Source organism: Varanus komodoensis, unplaced genomic scaffold, assembly GCF_004798865.1.
Source record: "Varanus komodoensis strain SLA01 unplaced genomic scaffold, ASM479886v1 scaffold4, whole genome shotgun sequence".
NCBI lineage: Eukaryota > Metazoa > Chordata > Lepidosauria > Squamata > Varanidae > Varanus > Varanus komodoensis.
Genome location: NW_025335941.1, coordinates 10,830,874 through 10,853,705, shown reverse-complemented (window position 1 = coordinate 10,853,705; position 22,832 = coordinate 10,830,874). Strand labels below are relative to the sequence as shown.

Sequence of the window (22,832 nt, the reverse complement as noted above, 5' to 3'; positions counted from 1 at the left end):
TTATACTCCGCAGTATATCATGATGAGACCATTGCTCGTGTGTCTGACTTTGGAGAAACTGTAGTCCAGACATTTTCATTAGTGCAGAATCTTGCTGTTAATAGTGGTGCATCAGCACAGGCAATCAATCATGACTTTTTCATGAGTAGATAAAACTATCAAATTTATCTCATTTGTGGGCTTGCATATAATGTTCATTTTCAGTCATTGGACATGGGACATTGGATACCTATGTGCAGACACTGCTGCTTGAAATAACATTCCTCTTCAAACCTGGTATAAGACAGAGAGACTAATATATGAAAAAGGATGCTATGACCATAATATATCAAATCATTAATACCACTAGGATACTTGTGAACAATCTAACATTTGTAATTTTCATATTTTTAAAGAAAATATGCATGTGTCCAAACACAAACACAATATAGGGTACATAGCTATCAAATTAAAGAAGTGATCATTATAACTTATACATAAGTGAATAACTTGAGCATGTCTCAGATCTTCCTGCTGCAGGGTTTAGATATTTTACCTGAAAGAAAAAAGGAGGCACTGTCCACTGCATAAGCTGCTGAAAAGCACCCTTGATGGGGTGGGGAGCCCCAGGCCCCAGATGGTGTTGGACTGCCGCTTTCACCTTGCCTCACCACTGGATGCACTGGCTGGGGCTGATGGGAGTTGCAGGCCAACACCACCTGGAGGGCCACAAGTTGCCTGATCCTGCTCTGAAACAAAGCATTTGATATGGTGTCAAGTAATTATCGGACAGCCTGTACACATTTAAAATCTTGCTATACAAGAGACTAGCCCTCTGTGATTCCTTTCTGGAGCATTTGGGTCAATTGTGCTTGCAGTGCTTTCCTGAGATCTATGAGCATGCCTGCCTTTTAAAAACTGCTTCATGATGGATGCTGAGGTGGAAGGGTACAGCAGTGATGAAGAGGCAGCCATTTGCATACATGGCACCCCTAAGCTCCTTCCTCACAGCCGCTATGAGTCTCTGCTACAGGCCTTGTCTATTCCTGGCTGTGAATACATAGATCTTCCAAGAGGTCTCTGAAAACAGGTTTTTTTCTCGTATTCTTTGAGCAAGACTAAGGTGCAAAATGTTTATCAGGCCCCACAGACTGCGCTGGCAGCCTTTACAACTGCTGTAACACACTACTCCTTGTGAAATATAGTTTCATTCAACATAGACATATGCAAGTCTCCTATTTCCACATGCTTCCCAAGGCCATAATGCAACCATGTTGCAATGCAGCTGCTTTCCACTGTGGTTTCAACTGGCAGCACTTCAGTAACTTCTTTAATAATAAAATAGAACTAGACACCGTCACCCTGATCCTGACCTTTCTAATGGGCGCAAGCCCTTTGAGACGCCAACTGGGACTGCCAGATGCAGCAACCCATTCATGGCTTGTTCTTGGGATTATTTCACTTGGCAAAGCATCTGAACCCAGGTTCAGGGGAGGTGGCAAGTGAGCCTCTTGGTAAGAGTGGAAAATAAACCTTGCTGATTTTGTCTGAGCAAGAACTGGTGCCAACACTGTGGGGTGACTGTCGCTCAGTGTTCTCTGGCATAGTCAGAGCCCTTTACAGTGCCATGGTCACAGAGCCTCTCAGCTCACTTTTTTTGACTGTAACTTTTTGCAGGGGGAAGAAGCGTCACCCACTTTTTAGGCTCTCTGTTTGGAAACCCAATGGCAGACCCTTCAAAAAGCCCAAGTGGCGCACTGGAGGAGTGACAGTGGTTGACAAACTATTTTTTAAAAGTTGCACCTACAAAGTAAGCAAGCATTCCCCTATTGAAAAGGGGAAAAATGTAGCCACGCTTGTGCAGCTGTGGAAATAGGAAACCTCAGCGGAGCAATGTCCCATAGCAAGAGCACTGATCCAGGCAAGCACCTTTGCTTTATCCTGGCAACCGTCAAAGAGCAAGCTATCAAAGAAAGCTAAGCCATGAGGGATCTTTGCTCACACAAAGGGGAGAGCAAGGTTTATACTCCTTCACAGTGAGCTCCTCGTCTTTTCCTCTTTTATCCTGACTATCCTTAAATCCCGCACATGTTGTCCTTTCCCCCAAGCCTCCAGGTGCTTTGGACAGTGCAAAGGTGCATCCTCCCCATTTTCAGTGTATCACAACTCAGGCTGCCTTTTAAAACAGGTCTTTGAAAAGACAGTGGGCATTTTTATGGGGACATATGTCTCTGTCAAAAGAACATCCATTATTTTGTATTGTTAAACTATCATCAGTAATGCAGAGGGGTCAGAGCTTGTAGGGATGGGGTACCAATGACTTTCTATTGTAAGGGATGTATAATCTACTCTTCCCTTCAGATTTCCCTCTTCCTTCTGAGCTTTCGCTACAAGCAGCAGCTTGGTGGTCCCTACAGCTACGGATGTGTGAGATGTCTGGTTTTGGGGCAATAATCCATCAGATTCCCTGGACTAGGATGTCCAGACTCTGGTTCACATGGACATGGTCGTGAGTCTGAGTTCATGGTGGGGGCTCCCAGTATTTGCACAGCACTTGCTAGGAATGGAGCGCTGCACAAACACTTGATGAGCGTGGTTCTTTACAGGGTCCATTATCCCTGATCCCTGCTGAAGAACTTACAGTCTAAATTTTGATGTGAGAAGTGTGTATGTTGCAGGGGAAGAGGGATTCATAATGGACAAATCCATCAATTTCAGTTTCTTACTTTTTACATCTTAACATAGTTCAGTCAAGTTGCTGCATCAGTTTTTTTAAAATTTTCTAAAAGTCCTAATGAAACTCTGTATGCATTTGTGCACATTTTCCAATAATATACACATTTCTGTGCTCACCTTCTCTTCTAATACACATTTGATCTTATTTTAAGAAAAATATTCTTAAAAGAAGATTATAAGAGGACATCATTGCAAAATTCAGTGTGGTAACTGTTGCCTTTGCAAAATGCTGAAGGACAACTGCTTCACTATGGCTATTGGTTCTGCCCTGAAATAACATTAGAAAGACAGGGGAGGGTTCACAAATGTAGTACCAAAAGGAGAAGCAGAAGGTGATTGGTTCACGTGAGTTATGAATGATTTCATCAAAAAATAATAATTCTGAAGTTATGGGACTGTCTCCTGAGTAAATGCCGAACTAGTTAAATGTAAAACTGTTGGATTCACTTTCATTTTTGTGTGCTGACTACAAGACCATTTATTTATTTATTTATTTATTTAGTTGTTGTTGTTGTTGTTGTTGTTGTTGTTGTTTTATTATTTTGATTGTACAAATATTGCTCTAAGAGTCCTGAAGAACTATGTATTCCAATACTGATGGGTTCTGCACTCTGGGAAGGAATCGTTATACAGGCTTATTCCATAGCCATCTCTGCTAGCAGGAAGAACAATGGAGTCACTTCTGAGGATTAAAAGTCCTGCCTGACCTGGGTCTGACAACCGTGGTATGACATTATTAGTTAATGTGCAGGGCAGTGCAGCACTCACCCTCTGCTATCAAAAACTGAGGAATGTATTTACTTGTCATAAGTCATGAACACTGGGGACAATGAAACACCAGCAGTTATGTAACCTAATTGCCCACACAACCATTTAGAAACGTTACACGTATTAGGACATAGCTGTCTTTTGTCACATAAGCTGCTTTTGTAAGGGTGTTCACACTTCATCTTAGGTGAAATGGGCAAGCTATAATTTTAGAATTAAAGTTTTGTATTCTAGCTTTCAACATCTTATCTGCCCTGTCCTGATAGGCCAAGGTCTTATTCAGTTAGGAGCCTAAACTTCTAACCTTGCATGTTTAGAGAGCAGAAAAGCCCAAGAACCACCAACATTCCTGCGACCTGTAGAACGTTTTCTGTCCAAACATGCATAGGATAGCACCACAAATTGCCAAAAGTTATTACTTGCTTCCTGTGCAACATCGATCCTGCCCTGTGAAAATTCAGTGAATTTTGAATAATTCTGAGTAAATTTAGAGTTGCACGAAAAGTCCAGTTGCAGTGCTGGCTTAACTATCTGGGGGAGGGCTCTCCAACGGCACCCACCCTTCTTGGATACTCTGAGCAAAGTTGAAGTGGTAGTTTTCAAACCTGTGGATCTCTGCTAATTTTGGGGAACCGGCAAATGCCCAACCATGCTACCCCCTGGAACTGCCCTTTCCTCTTTGTAAAAAGGATGTTTGCTTCAGAAGAGCGGCCAGATGGAAGGGAAGACCAGGCTCTTTTATTTATGTATGTATTTATTTGTCAGTATTATAAATCAAGCATCATCAAGCTTTGCATTTCTTTATTTTCAACATACTTAATATTTAGTAGGCACCAAATGCAATTTTAGAAATCTCAGGAAAACTGTGCAAAAGGGCAAAACTCTCTATTCATGAACATTGTTAGGATTTGTAAGATATTTCTCTCAGCAGCTTCTTTCTTAAAGACCTTTTCAAAGCCAGACATGTGGTTCATTCATTTCCTCCCACTTGGTTTTTAGAAAGAACCAAGCAGCTTGAAGATATGTGGAGAAGAAAGCAATGTGAGTCTTGTGTTTAAATAGATGTAGGAGGAAAATAAAAATGTAGTTGTGAACTTTGAGGCAGGAAATATGAGAAAAAATAGTCAGAGAGAGCACAGCCAGCCATGTTATATGTGTGTGTCCCCTGCTTTTGTTAGCAAGTGCCACCAAGGACAAACATATGCCAAACCCCAAAAAGTTCAGCACCCAGCCAGCACCGGATGCCATTTTACTGGAAGTGTTCTCATCAGATGGGGACAACTGGATGCCCCTGTCTTCCCTTGTGTTCTTTTTCATCTTGCTGCAGCAAAGCCAGTAAATGGGACCTTCATGTCTTCTGCTTCTTTGGCCAGATAGATGGAATCTCCCTTTTCTCCATCTCAAAAAACATGCCGGAAGAAGCTTGATTTTTATGGAACATTTGATGAGCTCTTGGTAAAGACGCTAACTTCCTCTCATCCATTCTTCTCTCTATGAATAAAAATCAAGCATGCACCTTTTGAGACATCAATGATACTGTTTTTCAGGAAGAAAAAGGTGATTGGCCACAAATGTGGCTTTAAATTCTGGACACTGACAGGTAGCAGCACATGTTGACTAACACCCATTCTGTGCAGTACGACCCAGAGGCTCATCTAGGGTATGTTAGCTCTATAAAGAACAGATAAGCAGGGATGTCAAGGATAGGACATTTTTCATTCATAGGGTCCCCATAAGTTGGAGAAGACTTGATGGTACATAACAACAGCTGCTTTTAAAATCAGTATTTAGGATGGGTTGAGAAAGAAACATGGCATCCTACACAAAAATGCCTCCAGAAGTTCTAAAATTATTTTCAGGCTGACCATCACACTGAGATCACATGGAAAGAGGTACTATTTGTGTGAGTTGGTACCTCCACACAGATGTGAACATAATTCCCAAGATGGTAGCAGCACCTTTCTGAATGACCTTGGAAATTCATATTCCTGTGGTGACAGCAGAGATGGTTACCTGTGAGCATCATGTATAGACAGTTCACATCAGCAACACTCCCACACAAGCCTGTTGGGCAGCAATGGCCACGGCACTCTCTCAAGATCTTAAAGACAATTGTGGGCATGATCGTTCAATTATCATTAATTTCTAGCTGGAGCGCAGTCTTTTGGCCACAGGAGTCACCTCTGCCATTGACAAGACATATGTACATCTATGCTCCCCCACCCCAACGTGCACATGTATGCGCAGACATGAGCACAAGAGGACACGTCACATGTTGGCCCAAGCCAGCATTCCTTCCTGCTGAGTTGGTGGGGAGGCTGCTTTGCACGCTCCACAGGCGTGCTTCCAGGCCACCATTAGCAGAGCAGATGCAGCAATGCTGGCTGCTTCAAAGCTTCTGGGCAGGACAAGAAGCCAGCCTCCTTCTCTCCCAGAGATTCTGACAGCTGAAGGAGCCAACGGCAAGAATACACATGGTGTGGCTATGAGAAACTTGTGGAGGCAGGAGAGGTAATGGCCTTGTACAGGAGAACAAAGGATGGTTTGTTTGGTAAAGAATTTGAGGGATGATAGAATGTGCAAGGCTTATGCTCACAAGGTCCTCACGTGGTTTTGCTTCTTTACCATGGAGAAACAGTCCTTTTCAGTGGAAAATGCTTAATGGGAAGACTCTGTGTCCCCTTCACTGCATGCCATGCAAAGTAGCTCTGGCTGGCTTGCTTCTAGATAGCTATCAAACTTGTTGAGTGGCCAGGCTTTGCTACCCAAGGTATGTGATATGTCACCTCTGAAGGAGCCCAGAATGAGGCCTGCTGCTATCTGCATGATGTGTACTTATGCCCCAGAAATCATGCCCTTAATCAGCTACACAAAATCAAACAGGAAGTGCTCAGGCACCGCTGTGCAAAGCTTAACTGGTTTTTCTACTCTGAGCAAACAAAAGCATGTTTGGGTGGGGTGGTCTGACTGCCACTCTTCCCAGAGTTCACTCAGTTAAGTGTTGGCACTCAGTGCTGCAGCACAAATATTTGCATGTTTCCCATACTTAAATCCTCCCTTCTCCTCCTGGAGTTGAGCACTTGGGACTCCTTTTCTCCTTTAATAAATTGTGAATTTCAGCATTTGCTCCTAGGGATAACTTAATGCAAGACAAGAAGTGAACAAAGTAAAAAAAGAAAAACTCCCCTTCACTGTGTTCCTGTGGATGAAATAAGGAAAGGAGCAGCAGTGGAGAAGCCGAGGAGGAGGAGGAGGAGGAGGAGGAGGAGGAGGAGGAGGAAACGCCCACTATGTGCAAAAAGATTGGGTCAAGGAAAAGCAACCATCAAAAAATAAACCTCCATTTGTTCATGTATCCAATCCAGAAATGATGTGATTCGACTATAAACGCCCGGTTTATTTTCTTCTGCACAGCCCACACCAAAGCTGGTTGTTCCCACCAATTTCCAAGTGTTCAGGTCTTCACATACCAGCGGTCCACCACTATCTCCCTGAAAGAAGCCGAACAACACTTTGTCGGTGTCTCAGAAGGAAACAGAATAGTGTTGTTCAGAATACTTAAGCTAGCACAATACTGAAGAGTGCTTAACCAGCATAGTTTCACTGCTCTTGAAAAGCCACTGACTGAACAATGAGGAAAGCTTGATGCACATTAATTGCAATGTGCTTCGGAGTGTAGCAACTTGTTCAGCCAAGGCAAGTATTTATCTACATTACTTAATGAACAATCCTCCGACCTGTGTCTGGAGGTCCAGGAGGTAGCATTTCTCAGGGTAGTACACATTTTGAACCTTTCCCAAAGGCTGTAGGTGCTCAGGCATGTCCAAGTTCTATCCCTCTACTTTTCTTGGGAAAGAGATTTCAGACAGCTAGTTGCCAAAACACTGGATTCCTTCAAAAGGGGTTTGTGGAAGAATAATGGAGATAGGGATAGATACAGGTGTATGTCTGAGACATATGGTATACTGCCATGTACTTCAAATTCTTGTGCTCACAGAACTGTATTTACAGTCCAGAGTTCCACAAGGGCTGCTAAAGTGATGTGCATGTTAAAAAGAAAAAAGAAAACTGCCAGCCTCCACAAGGGGCTGGCAGTGACTGTCAAAATGGAGTGCAGCTCATTTCTGCTCCATTGGGTGTGTGGCTATCGAGGCATTTACCTGGGCCCAAATTATAAAAACACATTTTAAGAGAGTAAAAATCACTTTAAATGAAAATCTCATGATTCAGTTTGCTGTATCTGTGACTGCACAAGGTTTTTAGGAAGCACAGCATGCTAAATATGAGTTGAGTCGCACCCTTGCACAGCAGAGTGCCCTCTCTGGGGGAAAAAGGATTTTTTGGGCAAAAAGGCCAAAGGAAGTCCCAGATGGCTTGCAGTCGAGGCAAGGCAAGGGCAAGACGAGTTGGTTCCATCATGAGGCCCCTTTCAATGCCCACAGGAGGAACAGCGGGTAGATGGAGCGGGAGGCAAGAGGGACGGCCAAGAATCCATGGTGAGCCTCATCCTCCGTTGGGAACACCAGGGGCTGCTTTGCCAACAACCGGCACCCTGGGGCTTATTGCCAGGCATGACATGCAAATGCTCCCATCGATGGGTCTCTGCCACAGGTTGCTGTGGCTAGATTACACTTGCTTTTTCAACAAGCTGCCGCAGCTTCAGATGATAATGAGAATTCATAGTCACAAGGCATCAGATACAGATACAAGGCAGTGTCCAGTACTGCTGCTGCACTCCTGAAGCTTATGTCATGCCCAGAAATTAAATGCTTGTTTCAGCAATGCGACAAGTCAACAGAGCTTCTTTTTGCAAACTGACCTGCTGCAATCTGAAAACTTTTTCTGCTTGCTTCTGGATCTGCTAGCCTTCCATTACGCTTTCGGTGCAGCCCACTTGGGCAGTACTGGATATTGCCCAATGTACATATTTTCTGAAAAGTGTGGTATAACCTCTTGATTTACTATTAATTGGCAATATAATTTGGATAATTATTGTTTAAAAATGTCCCTACCTGACAGGAGTCTATGCCTCCCTTTAAATATCCTGCACAGAGCATTGATGAAGCTACAATTCCTCCATAAACCTCTCTGTGGTTGCACACTTTATTAGAAATCAAAGGCACACCAGCATAGTTCATGATCTCCGAAGTATCCCCTGTTTTCAAAACACAAATTAAAGTTTCCACTTCAGTGGTAACAAAGGTACAGCTTCTTAAAAGTCCATGAGCACTTATAAGGGCTGCATCTTAAGATGCTTCCACATCTTTCATGTAGGTTTACTCATACCACCCAACCTATGGTGGCTCTAAACCACTTTTAGACATAGCTGAACCTTTTAATTTATTTATTAAATTAAACGAATCCCCAAATCCAACCAGCGTTTTTTTTCCCCCAAGGGTATTTACAGCATACTGTGTAGAAATGTTTGTACTGCTTAGGTCTCCCTGAAATTAATAGGTTCAAATAAATCTTTGAGTCCCATCTTCCTCCGGTTTGATCAGCATACAGGGAAGCATCAGTACACAATTCCATAATTAGCATTTACCCATTGTCGTGTTTTTGCATTCTGATCAGCCTGAAATCTTTCTATTGGAAACACTCACCTCCTTCTTCTGTAGTTCCCCATCCTGATATCCAACACAATTTCCCTTCTGGAAAACGTTCTCCAAAATTAGGAAGACAAATTGGTTCTATCAAACCTGTGTAAAAAGAAATACTTGCTCTCCAAACAAGCAGAGTTTCATTATTCATAGTTTACTATTTGCATGAGGGCAATATTTAGTATTTTGTTTCTTTGTTGCACATATACTACACTTTTTCTTTCAAAAATATGAGAACTAGATGAAATACAGTTTCCAGGTCAATTCCCATATACTTCTACACTACCTAGCTTCAGTAAGAAGCATCAAGAGTTGCCTTATCTGGCAATCAAGATATGCTGAAGATTGTAAAATATGGGGGTTTTATAAAGATCCAACAGCCTTTGATCAAGTGATGCTAAAAACAGATGAGAAAATGATCAAAAGAATTTATGAGTTCTTACTTGACAGGAAGATGGAAGGGGAACAGGTTAAGGAAACTACGATAGCATGGGCACAAAATTTTGGATATAATATTGAATTAGGAAAGTGGCAAAGCTATGGGAAAGAAACATTAAGGTAACCGTAGCAACTTCGTATAAAAAAAATATATAAAATGTTTTATAGATGGTATTTGTTGCCAAGTCGATTAGCTAAGATGTTTCCAAATATGTCAAACAGATGTTGGAAGTGTAAACATGATGTGGGTACTTTTTACCATATGTGGTGGACCTGTGAATGTGTGAAAAAGTATTGGATTAAAATACATAAATGGCTTGAGGAAATGCTACAAAAACCCTTAGCTTTTAAACCTGAAATTTTCTTGTTAGGCATTATACCAGAAAATATTAGCAAACAAGAAATGTATTTGATGCTACATTTAATCACAGCGGCAAGGATTGTGCTTGCTCGATACTGGAAGAGTGAGGAATTACCCACTGATGAACTGATTTTAAAAAAGATTCTGGACTGTGCAGAAATGGACAGATTGACTGTATTACTGAAGGAGAAAGAAGATACTGACTTCTATCAAACTTGGGACCTTTTTTATGATGGGCTGGAGAAACGGGACTTGGCTTAGATTTAAAGATGTTCTTAAATTTTTATAAATTGATCTGAACTTGATTATAGAATGTTAAAAAGATATGTTATAGGGGGCTGACCCAGTACGTCCGATGTATTTGATGATTGATATTTTTAGGTTTTTTTAGTTTAAATTTTTTTAATAAAAACCTTTATAAAAAAAAAAGAGTTGCCTTATCTGTATTGTGATGCACTTAAACTGGTAAGATCTCTGGCACTAATTGTCTTTGCTAGTGTGATGACTCAAAATAATCCATTTGTTCAGATAACTTAGCTGTTTTCAGTATTGTTTCTGCAAGGGAAAGGGAGCTGCCAGTTTGACTGAGGTTAGACTGTCACAGAAGGGCAAGCTGAAGACTGGGAAGACGTCAGCATTAGAAAAGCTAAAGAACAAGAGGAAAGGAGGCTGAAGGAAGGATGCAAGATAGGCAATGGACTAAGGGAGAGAAATCTGAAAGAGGGGTAAGTAAGCTTATATTCTTGAGATATTGCTAGCACAACTGTCTCCTAGTACTACTCTAATATAAAATAATCTAATCTATACCATCCATAGATTGGCCCTGTAATCACACCCTTATTTCCTGTAAATTACACTTGAATCCAGAACTCAAATATACAACAAAATTGGTAGTTGTCTCTTATTTTCTGAGTCAAGTCATTCCCTTTACCTCTGATTGGCATGCCAGTAGAGTTTCTGCCTACTTGTTTCCATGGATACTCCTTGTATTCCCTGGTACGTTTCTCCTGAGAGTTGGTGGATCCTCTAGAAGAGCTTAGGGTGTGAGATAGTGGCTGCAACTAGTGGGTGGAATAAGAAACTAGATCTTTTCCTCCCTTACACAAGTATAAATGTCTTCTGTTTGTGTGACGGGCTCCTTTGATCCCGACTACAATAACGGCATAATGCACAGATTCCCCTCACTTCCATCCACCTTCAATGGTGACACCCAAAATCTGCTGATCAAGGAAATCACCTCACTCTGTATAATAGTAGAGCTGACCTAACCTCTCTATATCTGTTAAGTGAAATACATTCATTCCTAGGTATTTTTAGGAGCCAATTCATATAGATCAGTCATGTGGAGTCAAGTCAACAACTTGAACAGTGGATATTCTATGCATGGAATCCATGGCTAGCAGAAGTGGTGATAATCTCTAGTTCAGATGGCTTTAAACATTCTTGAAAGACAGGTCTGCCAGTGGCTTTGTAGAGCCTCTAGTTTCTGTGGAGGTATATGTCAGAAAACTGGCAGTTGCTGGGAACAAGAGTGAAAGAAGAATAATGCTTTTATGCCCTACTTTGGACTTCCAACAGGCAGCTAGTTGGACTTATGGCTAGTTGAGCCAGACAGACACTTCTTTTCAGTACAAATAGAATGATGAGCAACTTGAGTATTGAGTCTAGCTTTAAAATCAAATATAATTACTGCGAAAACATAGTTCATGAGATACCAATCAACCATTCTTTATTCAGGGAGACAGATCCATTCTTATGTACAGCCTCTGCTCATGGACCACATGCAAGGTTTTTAGTCTGTGATGGTCCCACATCCTCTTGAGTGCTGAACCTGAGGCCTGTGGGCCCAATCTATTCTACCTAGCTTCCAATCTGCATTTTCCAAATGGCCATGCCCCTTTTCCCTGAACCCATCACCTCTCCCCTGAATGCTAGTCATTTCCTAACCTCTTTCTTTCTTCTGAAAACTTGAAATGCCCTTCCTGAGGCATGAAGAGTGGCATATGTGTTTTCATGTGAGTGACTGGTATGTGTTGGAGTCAATTACAGACATGACTTCAGATGGGTTATCAAGGATGGTATTAACATGAAGAGCAGGAAGAGGTGTTCTCCCAGGTAGAGGACATTGATATATAGATCTGTGCCCAGTCCACAGGCTCAATCCAAATTCTATTGCAAGAAGGGGAAGCTTTCTGATAGATTGTGTTGAATAATTGGAAACATTCTTCAAACTTCCCATACTGGGTTCTTTGTCTCTAGACATACACAGAATTATGCACTCATTCTAGGATATGTTGACATTTTGGGCATCTTGGCTCACACTTTTTGTCTTCGGCCCTGCTCACCGTTAGGATGCAGGCCAAGAGCATCTCCAAAACTAAATTTGGTCCTCTGGTTGAAAAGCGTCAGTACCCTGATCTGGCTGATAGAATAGGATCAGCACAGACTGTGTAGCCTTCATGATTCTAGTGTCTTGGAGATTCCCCACCCCCCACTCCCAACCTCCACATGCACATAGACACACATATATCCATATATACATCTGACATGCCCAGCAAGAAAGACAGTTGCTGTGTGGGCTTGTTCATACTGTTGGATTGTGAGCTGCTCTATATATCACTGTAGGTTTGAGTCGTAGTCCAGGTATATCACAAACTGAGATATTTTATTATTAGTAACTTCAGCTATCAGTTTTAACTTTAAACAAAAAAACAAAATAAATATGAAAAATGGTAGGAGATTCAAAATTACCATTTAGTACAAGTGGATTAGCCAGCTTAATCAATGCTATATCATTCCTCATTGTTTTAGGTTTATAATTTTTATGGTATATAATTTTGTCCACTAAGTATGGATTAACAGAGTTTTCTTCCAGTATTACAAAACCCACGTGCACACTCCAAGCTCTAGGCAAGTACAAACTGAAACAAAGACATTAGAGGGAGAAAAAAGTTAGTACCTTTCAACTTTTAAGATTCTCTCTTAAAATTCTAATACATTTTTGTCCTGGATTTCAAAACAATTTTTGGCAAAAGGTGCTTTTTTCAACAATGATGCAGCTATAATAATTATAATAGCTCATTACAATATTTTTTACTCTCAGAAATGCTCAGTTGTGGTTCATCTCAAATCTAAAATGAATCCAATTAAGAATAACATTTTAATTAATATGGTGCAGGGGGCCTTTGTGCATTACAGCATGGAAAACATCTACAGAAAATAGGCTTTTATACTACCGCTGTAATATGAAAGGACACCTATAATAAATTTGTATAGAATGTACATAGAAGTCTTGGTGTGTGCGCAACTGCCGATTGTTTAAGAGGAAAATTTAAAAAACAGTCCACAATCCTAGAAGGAGACAGGCCTGCAAAGATCAGTAACATGATAGTGGGGGCAAAACTGGATGAAAATGGAGCACAGATGTTCATCTATCCCCATCCCAGGTCAAAGCCATTTAAGTGACAGCCCAGCTTCTAAAAAGGTAGCATATCAGATGAGACACTTACTCATAAACACAGTGAGCTGCTGTGACAATCCACCATGGGGTGATGACGGATCCCCCGCACAAATGATATCCTTGAAACTGAAGGCTGGCTTGCCATGGCCACTGCTGGGGCAGTGATGCATTTCCACCCACTATACGTGGGGAATAGCTGGACCGAGTCCCACATGCTGTCGGAATGGGAAAGAAAAATAATTGAGACAAGACTTAATGAATGGGAGCTTATCTGGATAATGAATCCTTGAATCTAAGTAATGCCTTAGTGAAAGATGAGAATAACCATTCCTTTACTGAAATGATAGAAAATACTCACTCTTTGAACCTGATGAAGAAACCCCAAACTGGATGTTCTCTTTCCCTCTATCTCACCCTATTATTACTTGCAAGTTCTTCCCATACCTAACATTTTATCTACAGAAAATCTCTGGAAGAACTTCCAGAGAATTGTAGTCATACAAAGCATGAAGCTTTGGGGAACAACCCACCAGGTGTTCTTCTACATTGGACCCACGACAATTATTTGGTGGTGGTGCCATGTTCTTGACTGAGGAAACTCCCACTGAGTTTGACAGAACCTGAGTGAAGGAACTTTTCAGTGTCCCTAGACTTTAGCTTTCATATTCTTCCCCAACTGTTGTGGCAAATCTTGGGTTAGTTTCTGCAACGTTTCCCAAAACACTTACCAAGACATTTCAAGACAATCACGTTGCCTGTGACACACTCTTCTCTGAAATGAAAAAACGTGACAGATTCTAAAGCATGTTTCCTTTTCTTCCTGCCCCAGTACATATTGCTTTGCTTTACCAGTCAAGCACATGCAAATTATATTGGGGTTCAATCTGTAAACCTAACCAAAGATTGATATCAGTAAAAGGAAACAGGTGGAAATCCTAATTTTTAATGTAAACGTGTGCGGACAGATTTGTCAATTTCAGTTTCTCATTCTCCAGTCTTAAATTCAGTTCAACTCTTTTTTTAAGTTCACATGAAAATTTGTATGCATTTTGGTTTGCTGTTCTCCTAATACTTGCACATATGCTTTTTTAAAACAATCTCCCTACCATCATGCGTTTTTAAACTTTAAGATTGCCAATACATGCAATTTTGTATGCATTTTTGATTGGAGACTTTACATGCACATTCCAAAGAAGAATGGAGTTCTAAGGTGCAAATTTAGATATGTACACATTAAAATATGAACAAAATGAATTTCTACCCTATCTGTACATCAGCCATAACTTCCCTTGCATTCGAGGATCTTCCTAGGTTAATATGGAACCTGTTGCCTCTTTCCTTCCCTATCACACTAACCCAATACCAGGCATGAAACATTCTGAGAGCTTCAAAATATGCTTGGCCATTACTCCCAACAGAACTGTCTGCACTTCCCGTATGTAGATCCAGTGGCCCTGCTCCTTAGGGTACCAATCCTTTATAGAAGGACACCCACTATTAGAAGGGCTTGCTTGCCCAGCTCCAGTTCCAAGATGGTGAACCCAAAGAAGGGAGTGCAGGGGCAATGAATTTGCCCATCAACATTAAGTCCTGAAGAGCAGACTGAGCGGGCAGAAACACGAGTCATCTTCTCACTGTATCCTCCCCGACAGGGAAATGTACCATATTTCTATTTAAGATTCATCATCATCATCATCATCATCATCATCATCATCATTTTACATTTAGATCCAACTGTTTTCTTATTGTGAGGAACTCTAGGTGGTTTACATGATTCTATTTTGTCCTCACAACAACAGCCCTGTGAGGTAGGCCAGGCTGAGAGTCTGTGACTGGCCCAGTCACCCAGTGAACTTCATGGCCAACTGGGGACTGGAACCCAGTTCTCCTGGAACACCAGTCCAGAACTCTAAGACCAACACCACACTGGTGTGCCAGTGCCATTTTAATTTAATATCTAATTGGATTGATTTAAAATTTACATTTGCTAATACTTGCATTGCCAGTAGTTACCACATGCGATGTCTATGCAAATCTGTATCGGCTTGTGTGTCCTTTTGGGCGATGCCTTAGGAGGCACCCTACTGCTTCTGCCAAGGAATTCCAGAACACGGATCCTGTATGTGTATGACCCTAGAGAGGTGCAGGACAGCTTGATTTACCTAGCAAAGCTGTTGACAGTCCTCTCGTAATGGCCAGGTACATGTTGTTACACTCAGCATTACTTGCACTCTGCTGAGGCCTGGTGATGAAGAGAGAGATGGAGGAGAAAACTGAGTCATTCCCTTTGTCAGTGTGTGGGTTTTATTCTGTGTTGATGAAATCAATACACATTTTTCCTCTGCTTCAGCCAAGATATCTTAAATCCATTTCTGAAATGTGCATTACTACTTTTGCCATTGGAGAAACAGTAAGGAAATCTACTCAGGAATATAGGGTGAACTTTACAACAGCTTGAAATTATGTCTGGTGTGCACAGATAAATAACTTAAGACGCTGCAGTTTCTTAGGAACATTCCGCCAGATTCTGTTCCATTTATGAGTCCATTTAGGCTTCCTGTTGAGTATATTATTTGAAAATCTCTCTGTAGGTAAGCATCTGAAACATACCGCATGTAGGTAGCATTCTGTGGAGATGTCAACTGATCAGCAGATAACCAGTGGTTTGCAGTAACAAAATGCCTCCGGAATTCATCTTCAATGGCAGCCACAGGGAAGTCAGCTGAACTCTCAAAACTGCAAGTGGTAAGAATTATCTTGCAAACTCTAATGCACCAATAAGTTTTATGTTACCTGCCACACTTATATCCTACCTAGTTTAGATGGAATACTACAATGTTTGTTGTAAAAATACAACAAACATATTGAAGAGAACCAATCCAATCCTCATAGATCAGAAAATCAGCCAACTAACATAAACACTAAAAATCCCACCACAATGGTGGTGTTATGATTTCTGTTGGGGTGCTTCTTTGTTAGGCAGACTGCTGGTTGATAACCCAAAATGGCTGTTTGATGTCCTCTCAACAAGGTGCTATTTTTAGGAGATCATCAGGAATCTTTTTCTGAATGAGTCTGAGATATCTACAAGAACCCGCCAGCCCACAGCCAAGAGGATAGGACGTGGAGCACGCATGCATATGTAGACCTGTCCATTTGCTTAAAAAGCAAATAGACCCCCCCTAATTAGATGAAATGAAGTGGTCTTCTCAGGCAAAAATAGTTGGTTTGTTATTACTGTATTTTTATTGTCAACAATGGGGAGAAGAGTTTGCAGAATTTTCTGCCTCGTTTGCCGAATCAAGCAGCTGGCATTGGCTACTGTGCAACTTGACATGAATGGATCATGGTGGGGTACTATTTGCTGATAGCCTCAGGCAGCAAAATGCACTGGGCTGGCCTTGCTATTATTTCTAGTGTAGTGCCATGTCAAAAGCAGCAGACAGATCTGACAACACTATCAACAAAAACCTGACAGTTTCTTGGAAAAAATCCAGTAATGCAGTTGATCTCTTCGGGAACTTTACTGACTAATAGCATACCGTAGCCAACATAAAATAAGAACTTCAGCACTTCATGCAAAATGAAGTCTAGCTTGCTTGCTAGCAGTTTCATTGTATTTCAGGAAGTCAGATGTAAATGGAAGGGACTTTCCTTTAAAGTAACAAATTGACTTACAAAGCTTCCTTTTTAAAATGGCAGGCTTTTAATTTCCATTGCCAATTAGCATTTTTCTTACACAGTACCTTGAGAAACCTAAGTATTTACATGTAACACTCCCATAGTTGTCTTTCCAGCCATCAGAACACACAGTCCTCCAGGATCCAAAACTAAACACTTGCAGCACAGCCTTCTTGCCACTCAGCCTGACTGCAGGGCACAAAAAGAGAAAAAAACTGTGATTATGTACATTTTGGGACTTGGAAATTTCCCTTCATGTCTTAGCATATAAAAAATAATAATAATGAATGTTCTTATTTGTTTATTTATTTACTTAAACTATTTCTAGGTCAGCTATCAGGGTAGAAGCCCTCCCAAGGCAGCTTACAGTATTAAATTTCTGGTAATAAGGCTCATCATCCAGGCTGATATCTGTGACACAATTATTGGTCGACAAACATCCATGAAACAACACACACCCGCAACAAAACATTTCTAAGAGCCTAGAATGTGACTGCTGTTGCAGGGCAGAACAATCATGCAAATCACAGTTTGAAAGCAATCAGAACAAACAAGTAGGTTTGCAGGGCCTTCCTGAAAGCTGCAAAAATGGGCCCTGATGAATCCATGAGCATAATTCATCCCAGAGGGATGGGGCCACAGCAGAAAAGATCCTTTCTTGTGCAGTAGCTCCTCTGACTGCGCTTAACATTGGACAAGTGAGATGGGTCTGTCTTGCACATCTGTATAGACAAGCTGTTATGGGTGAAGGCTTTCCTTCAAGTAATTTGGTCCCAATCCATTTAAGGTTTAAAGATCAAAATCAGTACCTTCATAAGGGGAAGGAAACATACTGGTAACCAGAGCAGTTGGCACAGTACAGGCATTATTTGATCTGTCCACCTCATGTCACCCCACAAGCTAATGATTATGAAGTAGAACAAAAGTCCCCCAGGACCACCTTCTGGGACCACTGTTGCAGGATGAACAATGTGCCTCTAAGTCCAACCCAGTTGGATGATACAGAAAGATTCCATGGTTGATTATACTTAAAGCTGCTGAAAGATCCAGAAGAACTAACAAGGCTGCATTAGCCTCATCATATGTTATCAACCAGGAAGACATAAAACTGTTTCCTTCCCATAACCAGGACTGAAACCAGATTGGAGTGGATCTAAATAATTCGTATCATCCCACACTGCTTGGACTTGTGAAGCTTCCACCCGCTCCTGCACCTTGACCAAGAAGGGCAAATTTAGCACTCGGCAGTAGTTGACTAAAACTATCAGAGCCACGTTTGGTTTATCTGCAAATGTCCAACAGATTCCTCACAGTGCTCTTTTGAGAGCTGGAGCTGTCTCATTATAGAGCCTATACCCAAGAGGCCTTTATCCACCTGAAAAAACTAGGTGACACTGAGCAGATAGAATGGTAACAGTGCACTATGTTTTCTTCCCTGCCAACGCTGCCACAGAATAAGATTGAAAATGGCTTCCTAGCTGAGTTCAGTTGTATTGTTTACGAATCGTAACTTGCATGCATGCAAAAATGATGCCTTGAACAATGGTAAAGATGTTTAATATTCCCAAATGAATGTGAATGAACTTTTTAACAGAAATATCAAAAGTCAGTTTTGAAGGAAGGTAGCATGCATAATATATAAAAATAAAATAAGAAGTTTGTCTGTCTGTCTGTACCATAGTGATATATCAGCCCCAGAAGCCCCTGGAACTAAGGGGATGTAGGGTGTGCACCTTGGGATTGTTTTGTTTTTAAAACACATTAAGGGCACAATCCTGTGTATGTTTGGACAGAGAAAAGGTCCTGAATCTCCCAGCATTCTCTGGCCTGGGAATGCTGTGAGCTGTGAGACTTTTTTCTGTCTACACATGCATAGAATTGCAGCATAATATATTTTGTTCAGTTTAAATATACCCATGTGATTGAAGCCTGCATTAACGTTTTCAGCCACTAGGGACAGACTTCCTTAATCAGCACATAACTTTGCAGTACATACAGCTTGAAGCCAAGGGAAATTCATAGGTTGAACGACAGGCATATATTCTTGCCCCCCTCTCCTCCTATGGGGCAGCCCTACTACGGGAAATGAAGTGGACAGAAGCCTCCATCAAGAGTCTATAGAGCTGCACTACAGCTCTATAGCAGGAGCTGTCCTTAGGTGTGCCATTGGGCATGGCTTTGTTCAGTCAGGTTGGGCACAACATGTCCAGCCCCACCTGTGCATAACTTTGTTTGCAGGTTTAGTTGTCTCCAAGGGCTAATCCATGGAAAGCTAAAACTGATTCCTAGTTCATAATAAAATCAGGTTACCACATCTGTACTCATCCTCTCCATCTCTGCAGTTGAAGACACCATCACATCTTGCTGTTTGAGCAATGCATTTAAAGGATGATCTGCACCGAAATCCCCTACTACAGTTGAAGTAAACTGGCAGAACAGAAGAGAGCATGTTGTTAAGACAGCAGGATTTTGGTTGGGTGCACTGTGTGTGTGTGTGTGTGCATGTGTGCGTGCTCGCGTGTGCACATGTTCATATGAAAGAAAGAGAGCAAACAGCTCCTGCTGAATGAATAAAAGAATGAAAACACTGGAATATCTAAAGACAATCTATCAGTTGTTACACAGTCCCGTCTAATTAATCTACTCATCCAAAGCATCAATTACACTGAAGAAGAATTGTTAGGTGTTGGCTGCACTTTAACTTTAGTAATTTCTAATCTACACGTAGGCAGTTAGCAGGCTCAGCAACAGCCAGAAGACTCAGAAACTAGTCCAGTGCTCTTTACTCTGCAACAACTTTCACAGCTGGAGGAATAAAATGGACAAAGTATGGGGCTGGTTCTCCAAAATGATCTGATTCCCAGGGCCAGGTGGGTCCTAACACTAAACTGTGGTGTTAGTTTCCTGACTCAAATGGCCTGCAGTTGTCCTAATGGTGGGTCCTGATGGTGCCTGGAGGAGGGAACTGATGCCCAGCCCTCAGGCTCCATGCTGAAAACTCGTGGACTTGACAAGTCTCCCAAGGTTTGCATAGCATGTGCTGTAGGTCTGCACAGTGTCCTTTTGTGTATCACACTGGCAGCTGGAAATCCATGAGTTCACTGGAAACAGACAGGAGAGCTCTCCCTAACAGAGATGCTCTAGAAGTGATCTTATTAAATACTCATCTCCCCATGAGAGATCTATTTTTAAGAAACACACACACATAAAATGACAAAATCCCAGATGCAACCTCTGACAGCAGGTTAATCCTATTCTCAGCAGGAGACTCATGAATAATGCAAACTCTAGAGTGGTGAATTGAGAACCTAATAAATAAGTTATTGATACTTACCACCCAGGCCAATGGCAACTGCTATGATTACAGTGACTAATAAGGCAAGGATAAGGGGAAGCAGCCTTAGAGGAATTAAAACATGGCACTGCGGTACTGGGATCTCTTCTGAAAATCAAACAAACAAAATGAGAAACAGCAGCCTTTGGAATATGCATAGACCATGAGACTTAACATTCAGATCGGGCAATTAGAACAGCAGTGGTCTATGCTTCTATCCTATATGATTACTCCCAAAGCGTTGGATACGCTGGTCCAAGAACTATGATTGGCTCCCACTGGTTTGGCTCCTGGGCAATATGTGAAGCCACATCTTTTTAATGTAGACTTTAATGATGCAGCTTTGAATCGTTTCATGCATTACTATCTGTTAATGTTCTTGGATTTGTTCTAGAAATTGGTTTAGAACATTTATTGTATTAAATTGTTGACCTTCTTGATGGTTTTGAAGCATATAGAGTGGTCTGAATGTTAATAATAGATTACACTCCCCCCCCCAAGGCAGCCCTGTCTTATATAATCAACAAGACACCTGGTTCCTAACACTGATATCTGTCCTGCTTGATTGGATCCCAGGATTCCAGTTAGCATTCAGTTGGGGCACCCATTTTTAGTCTCATCCAGTGTAATTTTCTTCCATAAACTCACCCTCACTGATATACTAGAATTGCAGATAGGGCTGCCTTTGGAAATTGCAAGTGCTAAATGTGGGGGCTGAACATGAAAGCTTAAACTACCCAGAAATTCCAGGCAGCTATGCCGAAATTCATATTTACTCTGAAAGGTCTGAAAGCCATCACAAAATCCACATTCCTTAGGAGCAATCCAAGGCAGATATCATGAAGCTTCTTTTTTCACAATTTTATACCTTGATTTTGAATTCCTGCAATATTACCTTGAAAGGCTTATTTACACCAATGCCTCTCCCCAGTCTTGCTTAAGCCCATGTAACATTGCCTACATGACCTTTCTCACTTAACAAGTTGCCTCCACAAGGTGCCTGTCAGAAGAGAAGGCTCTTGAATAATAATCACCACCCTGAGACACTGTAAAGGGCAGGATATGATTTTTTTGAAATAAAATAAAATAATAATAACAAACTTTCACTCACTTGTACCAAAGGCATTTTTCTTGCCCATTGTCTGCAATTCACACAGGTGCAGTTCAAGTCAGGTAGTAGTACTGCTATGTCATATGACATATCATTTTACCCCTTAACAACCCAGACTCCTATGTTTTGCACTTTCACCTACCAGGCATGTTGGACTAAGGATTTAATATTTGCAGAGATCCAAGGTGAGAAATCCCATGATGCAACTTTGACGCACACATAATAGCACCCAGGATCCAGATGTATGAAATAACAAAGCAGGAAATAATGGGAAAGGTGTCTTTTTTGTGTATTTCAAACAATACCTGAATAGAGGATAGAAGTCAATTTGAGAAAAGCTGCCTGGAACTTCCCCCCAACTTCCTTGTGAATTGAGAACATGGTCTTCTCCAGTTTCCCTGGTATCTCCAGTGCCTTAAGCCAACCCAGTACATTTATTTCAAAAGCCAGAAATTAGAAACATTTTTTGGCAGTGAAGTAGGGGAAAAATCAATGTGCAATGGAGAAAGAAGGTATAATGAAGAGAAGAGTTTCTCTGCAACAAAGGGACTGAAGATGGAGATGCAGGGCTCTTGTATATTTCACATCCAAAAACTTTGCATTCACTTACCATTTTCATTTTCATTGGGATCTATTTTTGCCTGATGTATGCAGAAAATCTTTTTGCAGAAAAAGCACAACTCTGAACCTGGCAATTCTTCTTCTTTAACAGAGACAATTTCAATAGCTCCAGGACTGGAATCTGTTTCTTGGACCTGAATCAGCAAAAAGCATCAAACAGACACAGATATGCTGTAAGATATTGCAAAGAGAGCCCAAAAGAAAGCTCCTTCTCAAATAGGGCTTTCCAAAGTACCTTTCCCATGGTACATGCAGAACTCACATTTAGTCAGCTGCTCCCCCAGAAAAAAATTGTTTTAAGTCATCTGCAGAGAACTAATTAAGAAATTTGCATTTATTGAACGTGGTAGCTAAGAACATAAATTTGAATAGAACTTTTGTATGCTAATTTGTAATGATAAATGCAGACTTAGAAATAATGATTGCAATTTAAATATAAATACATCTCATGTATCGGAGAAGACTGTTGCTTGGTGACCGCCATGCCTGCTCAGTCTTTTGTCCAGGTGCTACCTGCGGATGGGTTGCTTCAAGGCCCCAGTGTTCCCTTCTTAGGGCTTTTCATCTTTAAACTGGACTTGACAGGACAGCCACTCAAAAAGAGGCTGGTCCTCTGCGAACTGGGCAAGGTGCTGGAGCGAGTGGTGGCGGGACAACTCCAAGCACTCTTGGAGGAAACTGATTATCTGGATCCTTTTCAGTCCGGCTTCAGACCCGGGTACAGTACTGAATCTGCCTTGGTC

At 41.3% G+C, this 22,832-nt stretch overlaps 1 protein-coding gene across 1 annotated transcript in view; it reads right to left on the bottom strand.

Annotated features, from left to right (window-relative positions):
- Positions 1 to 6,791: 6,791 nt before the first annotated feature.
- The window catches only part of TMPRSS3 (transmembrane serine protease 3), a 17,054-nt gene continuing 1,013 nt past the window's right edge, over positions 6,792 to 22,832 (bottom strand). Inside the window, exons 2-13 of the mRNA XM_044441729.1 lie at positions 22,075 to 22,223; positions 21,324 to 21,331; positions 20,358 to 20,465; positions 19,334 to 19,450; positions 17,089 to 17,212; positions 15,953 to 16,078; positions 14,071 to 14,114; positions 13,392 to 13,557; positions 12,634 to 12,803; positions 9,087 to 9,182; positions 8,496 to 8,638; positions 6,792 to 6,974 (exon numbers count right to left, since the gene is read on the bottom strand). Of these exons, the coding sequence (XP_044297664.1) occupies positions 6,792 to 6,974; positions 8,496 to 8,638; positions 9,087 to 9,182; positions 12,634 to 12,803; positions 13,392 to 13,557; positions 14,071 to 14,114; positions 15,953 to 16,078; positions 17,089 to 17,212; positions 19,334 to 19,450; positions 20,358 to 20,465; positions 21,324 to 21,331; positions 22,075 to 22,223 (1,434 nt within the window). The remainder of the gene's footprint in view (positions 6,975 to 8,495; positions 8,639 to 9,086; positions 9,183 to 12,633; positions 12,804 to 13,391; positions 13,558 to 14,070; positions 14,115 to 15,952; positions 16,079 to 17,088; positions 17,213 to 19,333; positions 19,451 to 20,357; positions 20,466 to 21,323; positions 21,332 to 22,074; positions 22,224 to 22,832) is intronic.